General features: G+C 59.8%; 1 protein-coding gene across 2 annotated transcripts; it reads right to left on the bottom strand.

The window, feature by feature from the left end:
• Positions 1–99: 99 nt before the first annotated feature.
• Positions 100–6779, bottom strand: B4GALT2 (beta-1,4-galactosyltransferase 2). Of its 2 annotated transcripts, none has more exons than XM_054638417.2 (7): positions 6553–6779; positions 3963–4349; positions 3362–3597; positions 3100–3290; positions 2710–2832; positions 1537–1641; positions 100–1403 (listed from the first exon to the last, which is right to left on the bottom strand). In XM_054638417.2, exons 2-7 carry the CDS (start codon positions 4276–4278, stop codon positions 1253–1255), a joined length of 1122 nt encoding a protein of 373 aa, XP_054494392.2. In that variant the 5' UTR covers positions 4279–4349; positions 6553–6779; the 3' UTR covers positions 100–1252. The 2 variants fall into 2 exon arrangements, with proteins under 2 accessions (XP_054494392.2, XP_054494391.2); XM_054638416.2 differs by having other exon boundaries at positions 6430–6557.
• Between the last annotated feature and the right edge of the window lie 1983 nt (positions 6780–8762).

Below are 8762 nucleotides of genomic sequence, written 5' to 3'. Positions count from 1 at the left end.
CAGCCAGCAGCTGGAGGCAGCAGACAGGACTTCCCCTCTATACTCCACAATCCCACTTCCTCATCAGATGGTGTTTTCTCCCACCCCCACAAAGCCTGCCAACTTTTCAAACTTTTATTAAATACAAAACCCCCGGTCTCTACGACCGAACGCTGCATTCAACGTACGCTGAAAAAAGGGTCAGACATTCAAATGTACAAAAGTCGCCGGTGCCCCCCAGCCCTGGCAAGCTGCCCTGCTCCCAAGCCCACTGCTCCCAGCTCCCCATGGAGCATCAGGGGCGCTTGGGCTCCCAGTCCCATGGGGGGGCCACAGGGCTCCTGCCCTGCATGGTCCTGGCCTCTCCTGCCTGCAGCCCCCCTGCCCCTGGCCTGGAAGCGGGAAGGCAGACAAGGGGAGACCTCAAGGAGAAGATTCCCTCCCTGCTAGAGGGGCACTGCACCAGCCCCCACCAAGAGGTGCTGGGGGGTTCAAATCAGCCCTATTTCCCCCACCAAAGGGGGGAGGGGAGGTGAGGGCAGGCACAGGCAGGGGCTGCACACACACACAGCACCTGCCTTTGGGGAAGGGGGATGGGATACAGCTGCCATCCCCCCAGCCCTGGGGAAACTGAGGCACAGCAAGGGGCATTCACTAATCAGAGGTCTCTGTTTGGCAGAGCTGAGACAGGGCCCGGCTCTAAGCACCAGACTAAAGCAGAGGAAGACAGCAAGCCACGTCTGTGTGCCCAGCAGCAGGAGCAGTGCCTGGCCAGGGCAGCAACCTCGCCCTGATCCTGCCTGCCTGGGGGCCCCAGGCTGCTCCCATCCCCAGCTGGGGCAGCAGTGGCTCCAGCGCCGGTAAAGGGGGAAGCCTGCACCCCACTTCTCACAGCGCTGGTGGGGACCCTCCAGCTCTCACAGAGCAGTGGGATTTCACCCTCCCCACCCAGGGTGCAGGCAGGAGCTGGCATGGACTGGGGGCTCCTTGCCAGGCCTGGGGTTGCCCCCTCCCTCTGTGCCAGGAGCTGCTTGCAGGGCAGCTGGGCTCATCCACCAACACACCACGTATGGGGCAGGGGTCCTGCAAACACACTCGTGGGGATGGGGGAGACAGAGAAATCCTAGGGACCAAAGGGCTGGCTGGGGGGCAGCTGTCTCCAGAAGGCAGCAGAGTAGGGAGAAACATCCCTGTCCAGTCCTGGCTCTTGAGCTGGGGCAAAACCCGCCCTGGCCAGCCAGCCCCAGGCACAGGGCTCCCAGTGACAGGAGCACTAGCCGCGGGCCAGGCGGGGCGGGGGCCTGCCGATCTCCACCGTGATGTTGGTGTACATGGGCTGGCGGGAGATCTCCACCAGCCGGTACTGCAGCGAGCTGATCCCATCCCGCTTCATCGTCATTTTGGTGTTCTGGATCTTGGTGAATCTGGTGGAAAGAAGAGCAGGATGAGGATGGAAGGATGTCTTGTTGTAGTGCCAGCAGTGCTGGACCTCTGTGGGGGTAAGCAGCCAAGTGATTGCCCAGTGTCCCAACTGCCCCAGCCCCGTGGCTCACTCACCTCTGCGGGTTGGGCTCATTGTGTTTGTCGCGCTCATGCTTAATCATGCGGTACCTCCCAATGCGGATGTCGGGCCTCGACACCTTCATGCCATTCAGGGATATGCTGGGGGCCAGGAGAAGGGTGGGATCAGTGTGCGGCCACCAGGTTGGGATATTCCCCAGGCCAGAGACCTCCTGGGTCAGACCCCGGGCAAAATAAACCTGTCCTTGGTTAAACAAAGCTGTGCCAAGCCAAGATAAGCAAAGCCAGGCCCCACCCAGGCCAGTGTCATGACCTAGGGTGCCACATGCCCCATGGCAGTGTGCCCAAAGCACCACTCCCGTCGAGGAACCAGCAGCTGCATTCAGCCTGTGCCACACACAGGCAGCCATCCATGTGCAGCCATCCATCCCTCCCTCCCTCCCTTCCTCTCTCCCTCTGCGGCCCCTGCCCTTTACATTCCCTGAATGCCGCTGCCCAGCCCTTCCCTTGGAGCCCTCCCCTCAGATCAAGGGCCGCCTGAAGCTCTTCCTGAGCTCCACACACTTCTTGTCCCCCACCCTGAGCCCACCTTGTGTGGAAATCCCAACCGTGCCACGTGTCCAGGGCTCCCACAAGGGTGTTTTGCTAGTCTGGCCATTACAGGCTGGTTACACCTCACTGGCTGCACACTGCTTCCCTGGGCAGCACCGTGGGGGAACCCATGGGAGGTGAGGTGGCCATTGTCCAGCTCTGGCAACCAACACAGAGTGTGGGGAGATTGGGCTTTGTTCAGCTTGCAGCTGTGCTGCTGCCTGCTGGCTGCTGGCAGAAATAACTGTGTGGCGGCTGCACGGCCACCACCGAAACGTTTCCAAGTTTTTAATCTCAGCCCTGGACCCATCCAAGTCTAGCATCCCACCCCTGTATAGAGCAGAGCCCACAGGCACACCACACTGCAGGCTTCAGCCACAAGAGAGGCAGAGGAGTGTCCTGTAGCCCCCCAGCACCCTGGGAAAGGCCAGTTCCAACCATGAGGGTCACAACCCCAAAGCTAGAGTGTAACTAAATCCCTCCCTGACATGTGGCACGGCCCATGTACATCCCCCACAAAACTGGGAACACCAGTGCTGTAAGGGTGCTCATTCAGTGCTCGGTGGGGAGCCTGGTACACCCCAACCAGTCAGTTCTAGTGAGGGGCTGGGCACCTACCGATTAAAGATGTCATCGTCCTCTCCTCCCCAGCCCCAGTACTCATTGGGAAAGCCATTGATCTTCAGGAACTGGGACTTGCTCAGCCCAGACACACCGCCAAAGTAGCCAGCATAGGGCAGCCTGCAGGTTGACAGCAAATGGGTCAGCCCCAGGAACAGGCAAAGATGGAGGTGAGCCCCATGGGGACCCCAATACAAGTACCAACCCTTTCCTGTGTCACCCTCCTACCCACGGTTCTGTGCTCTCTGCCATCTCAGGTCCACAATTTGAGCCATTGACCTCATGCCTGCCCCAGGTGGCAATCAAGGGTGGTTGCCCTGACGTCATCCCAGAGAGATATTCCAGCCCTGCCTGTGCAGAAACACCCCAGCACCCCAGGGCACCCACCTGAACCCAAACTTGTCCATGCCAACAGCAAAGTGCCGTGGCTGCTCGTAGCAGCGATAGAGGTTGCGATCGTCCATGGGGATGAGATCCACGTCGCTGAAAATGAAGCAGTCATACTCCTCGTCGTCCTTGAGTGCCTCCATGAATCCCACGTTGAGCAGCTTGGCCCGGTTGAAGGTGTCTTCACCGAACTGCAGGGCAAAGCTCAGCCATGCCTGCTTGTCCACCCCAGCCCTGCCACCCCTTGCCCCTGCCCCCTCACCTGGTTGATGATGTAGATACCGTAAGCCACCTTCTGCCGGCGCAGGATGGGGTGCAGGTAGTGCAGCCAGTACTTGAGGTGGTGCTCGCGGTGCCGGAAGGGGATGAGGATGGCCACCTTCTGCCGGGGCAGGCAGTCTGGGGGGGTGTACTTGCCACCCTGGCGCACATCAGGGTTCTCCCGCTGCACTCGCTCCATGCTCATGGGAGAGCTGAACTCGATGAGCAGGCGCCCAACTGTGAGAGGGAGGGACGGGCAATGCCCGCAGGACAGGACATGGTCAGGGTCATGGTCACCTGCCGCTCCTGCCCAGAGTGGTAAACAGCACTCAAACAGCAAGGGGGACCTGCAGGGGGGACCGGCACTGCTGAGGGCAGAGAGCACTCAGAACCTTTTCTAAAACAGGGCAGAGAGACAGGGCTAACAAAACCTGAAACCAGCTGTCCTGATACAGTTACAGGCTGGAGTTTCTCTACTATTTCATGGGAAAGCCATACCCAGGGCCCAGGGGATAAGGATGTCAGCCATGAGCACCCACCTTAGCCCCATGTTCAGAGTCAGAGCCCAAATTCATCCCCAATGCTCATCCAGCACATCTCACCTAAACCAGGAGGTGTCTCCTGGCAGGGCTGCAAGGGCTTCTCAGTGGCAGATTGGTTGGTACTGGGCTTGGTGCTGGGGGATGGGGCCTCAGCACCGGCTGGCCCATAGCTGGGAACGGTGCAGTTGGGGCGGGACGAGTTGGAGAAGGGGTGGGCGCGCGAGGCGTTCCTGGCATTGAAACGGCTGAAGAAGTCCAGGTGCTGCGCGTAGACGTCAAAATAGAGGATCATGATGATGACGAAGTGGAGCAGGCAGAGCAGCAGCACGGCCTTGCAAATCCTTTCCAGGGTCACCCCCAAGAGCAGCCTGGTCATCTTCTGGGCACGGGCAGGCGGACATGTGCGCTTGGCGGGGCAGGGGGGCGGCTCCAGCCACGGTCCTGATCCTGCCAAGACATCTCACGCTCAGGACACCACGAGCCTGAGCCCCCAGCCCAGCCCAAATGACATTGGGACAGCAGGAGCAGCACAGGCCTGATGCAGATGTGAAGGGCTTGCAGACTGGTATGCCAGAGAGCACCCCAGGGGGAATGCTGCACCTGGATCCCTGCTCTGAAGGCACAGCCATGAAGATATGAGAGGTCCTCAGCCACGCATAGTAAATCACCTCCTTGCTTTCCTAGGCCAAGACCAGAACAGGACAGATCCACTCCCCTTCCCTTTTTCCCACACAGAGAGAGCATGCAGACACTTCCAGACATGCCAAAAAGAGCCTCCACGGGGCTTGAGCCCTTGACAAAGGCTATGCTCTCCAAAAACATGGCCAGCCTGGAATGTCACAAGAGCACCACAGGTGTCCCCACCAGCCACCCCTCTCTGAGGCACCCCACCTCCCTGTTCCCCATCCTGCTCCCTCCCCACAGGGCTACACCCCAGCAGCAGTACCAAAGCAGGGCATCAATGAGAGTCATGCCAGCTAAGCCGAGCAGGACATCCCAGCCCCCCGAGTCAGGGTTCCCTGCCACATCCAGGGGGATCTGGCATTCAGCCAGCGGTGCAGATCCTCTCCCCTCCTCCTGATGGTGAGGCCTCTGGGGACACTGGACTGCTGGAAGTCAGGGTCCCCTTATCTCCCACATGATGCCTGGAGCTGGGCCAGAGCCCTGCTGGGAAGCCAGCTGGGAGAGTCACTGGAGAGTCCCAGAGAAGTCAAACCATCCGGCCTTTCCCAGCCCTGCCACAGCACAGCCATGCACCCCAGTTCCTGCCCTGAGCCCTGCCCTGCTAGTCCCTGCTTTTAGGGAACCTGCTGGACACAGCAAGGCAATCACAAGGGACAGGTACTGGGGTTCACAAAACCCTGAGGATCTCAGGACAGGCCAGAGCTGCTGCATGGTCCCTGGAGGGACCTTGGTGGCCGGGGGTCTGCAGCAAGACCCCCAACAGGAGTGCAGGTAACACCCAAAAGTGCTGGCAACCAGTCACTGGCAGCTGCCAGCCCTGCCCAGAGGGGCTCCCCAGGGAGCCACAGGGCACTGCGTTGGCAGTGATGGCCATGGGTATGGGGATTGGAGCTGACGTGCGAAGGAGGATCCTTCACCCAACCCTGCTCCTCTCCCAGTTGCAGGACTGACCCTGGAAGGCAGACCCTGGAACCCACCACAGGCAGAGAGGTGCTGGAAAAAGGTCTGAGCCCAACGCCCCAACCATGTCTACCCTCCCCTTGCAGGATGCAGAGCAGCACCCCTGTGGATAGGGGGAGCCCGGCATGTGTCAGCAGCACAACCTCACATCCAGTTTTTTTCTACAAAGTAGCCCTCTGAAGAAAAGCTGGCTTTGCTGTTATTGCTCAGACCTTTCCCCCGATTACAGTGTCTTGTCACCCCACACAGTCTGTGACACAGGGACCTGCCTGCCCCCAGCACCTGCCAGAAACCCTCCCCAAAAACCTGTGCAGTGCATGGAGTGGTGGTGCCTCAACATCCAGATGGGGATGCAATAGGGAAAAATCAGAGCTGGTTTTAGGGGCCCTTTGGTAGAATGGTCCATGAGGCAAGTAGGGAATGACAGCAAGAACAAAAGCAAAGCACTCTATCCATCAAGCAGTGGCTACAGGACACCATGAACATGAGTGGGCTTAAACTGCTAAGGAGGGGGTTATGAAATATGATGTCATCTCCCCCCACCGCAGCATCTGTGCACGGTGTGAGAGGCCAAAAGCAACCTGGGGCTGGGGAGCTGCTCCCCAGGGTTTCAAGCCAGTGCAGTATGTGCCATGGGGCCGGTGATGCTCGTTTTGCAGTGGGTGCTCAACCCCGTGCACTCAATTCTTCTTCGCACAAGACATCCCAGGGCTGGGAGAAGGGAGGCACGATGGGACCCGGTGGCCCCGATGCCCCAAAGGTGGCAACCTGCCGGCCTAAAGTGGGGCGAGGGGCCGCATTCAGCACAACTAACACTCCCCCACCCCCTAATTTTTCACAGTCCCCGACACATGCAAAAACTTATTTAAAAATGAGAAACAACCTCAAAATCAGTCTTTTTCCCGAGCCGGAGTGGTGCCGCCCATGAGTGGCCGGGATCGCATCCCCCGGGTCGCATCCCGGGCCTCACCCGCCCGGCCAGGCCTGCCCGCGCCGCTCCACTCACCGCGGCCTCGGGGCTGCCGCGCCGCCCCGGCGCTGGTCAGCGGCCCCCGCCGCCGCCTCCTTCTCTTCCTCTTCCTTCTCTTCCTCCTCCAGCCCCGGCCGCCGGCCCGCGGGCTCCCATGCCCGGGGCTGCGGGGGGCCCAGCCGGCCGGGCCGCCGCACCGCCGAGAGCCGCAGGGAGACGGGGCCGCGCCCGCACGCCGGCTCCGCCCGCCGCCGCCGCACCGGGCGGGGCCGCCGCCGCCGCCCGCCCCGGAGCCGCGGGGCGAGGAGGGCAGTCCCGCAGGCACCGAGGCCCACGGGCGCGGATCTCAGGGATGCAGACACACCCGGGGGTGCGCGGTGCCTCCGGCTGCGCCGCGGGATGCTCAGCCCTTGGCCCCAGGCGAGGGAGCGGGGACCCTCCGAGCACCTCCGGGACACCGGCACAGGGTGTCCCGGCCTTTCTCCGTTCCCTGGCTCCTCGTTGCCGGAAGGCAGCGCTTCCACGGACCCACCTGCGGCGACTCCCACGCTCCCGGCCGTTGGTGCTGGCTCAGCGTCCGTTGCAACCTGTTTGTGGCTCCTTCCCCCCCACACCACCCTTTCTATGTTTCATTGCTAGGAAACACCGGGAATCTTACTCTTCTTACCACAATGGCATCAGTGAAAGATCGTGGTTTGGTCCCACCACAAGTTCGGCCCACCACAAGGAGTTTTTGCACTGTCTGCAGCCTTTCCCTTCTGCCACCCGCTCAGCTCCCTTCCCCAGCACCTGTGCCTGTTTAGAACAACCCTGTGCCCCGAGCCCCCTCCTCCTCCCATGCCTGCCTGCTCACCCAAGCGAGGGCTTTCCAGCTCCCTTCAGCAGACAACCTTTCAGCAGAGAACCGAATGGCACCTACCCAGCCCAGCCCTGTTCCACCCCTGCAAACAAGCCCTGCTGAAAGCAGTCCAACTCTTCTCCAGCTCTTGGTTTGGCTCCTCAGCAGGTGGCATTTTTCTCATCGATACCTACACATGGTTACCAAAATATCTTTTAACTCCTGCTGCTGCTACTTCTAAATGAGACTAGGTGTAGGTCCTGGAGCCTTGTTTAAGCTTTTTTTCTCTGCTTGAGCAGCAGGTGTATAGCAGGTGTTTAGTCCAAGCCCTGGAACCCAAGAGTGCACACCTAGAACCACAGGGTGTGCTCACCTTATCACTGCTGGCTATGGTAGGCGGGCTGTAGCTCACCCTGAGAGTAGACCTGATGGGTCTCATGTCTTTGTAAGGGGCCTGGGGGCGAGTGGAGCCCATTCCCCTGCCAAAGCTGTGATATTCACAGGCAGGACTGGGAGAATGGAAAACACCTCACGGAGGCACATTTCTGACAGCAGATATATTTCTATCTGGGCAGGGCAGGGCAAGGCCCATCCCTGAAAAACAAGTGGGTGAGTCTTTCAAGACAGCTGCTAACCAGGAAGATGATTAACCCATAAAGCAGCTTCTCTAACTCCAGCACAGCACAGCCCCTCCAGCTCCAGGCATCTCCGTCCTGAGCTTGGTGTGGGTCTGATGAAATGGCTGTGCAGCTCCCACACAAAACAGGCAAAAGTCTGCCCACACCTGACATGCTTTCTTCAAACCAGGCAGGGCCCAATTTGTGTCCTGCCTGAACACAATGTGAGACACAGGTCTCACATTGCTCCTGTGAGAGCCTCCAGCCCCAGGGGACATCCAGCACAGGTAGCAGAGGCAGTGGCTTAGTTTTCTCCCCCAACTGTCATGCACCCAGGGCTGAAATTCACTGCAGCCCCCAAACTCATAGGATAATCTGGAGCAGAGGCAGGAGAGCAGCAGATCTCAGAGGGGTCATGCAGAGGCAGCTGCCCCAGTTCAAGGGCAAGAATCAGCAGGCTCCAGCAGTCTCACTGCTGCCCCAGCCTGTGGCATCCACACAGGAAGAGACAAGGGCAGCTCTAAGTGTGCATCTGCTCTGACACAGCACTGGAAGATCAGTGCTTTCTCTATGAAGGTATGCTGGTAGAACAGCATGAGGGCCTTGTGCTGGATACAGCAGATGCAGCAGCCTCCAGGCTCTCTGCAGAGCACATGCAGAAGGACCTTGTTCTTCCCTTCCCCCAAGCAGCAAATGAGCTGCAGGTCCAGCTGTCTACAGCCAGCTTCCCCACACTATTCAGCACAGCTAGGGACAGGGAACAGAGCCAGCACAAAGTGTCCCCACCCCTG

The sequence above is a fragment of the Agelaius phoeniceus genome, chromosome 8 (assembly GCF_051311805.1).
Source record: "Agelaius phoeniceus isolate bAgePho1 chromosome 8, bAgePho1.hap1, whole genome shotgun sequence".
In the NCBI taxonomy this organism is placed as follows: Eukaryota; Metazoa; Chordata; class Aves; order Passeriformes; family Icteridae; genus Agelaius; species Agelaius phoeniceus.
Note: the sequence above shows the minus strand (reverse complement) of the source record. Positions and strands in the feature narration are given on the sequence as shown.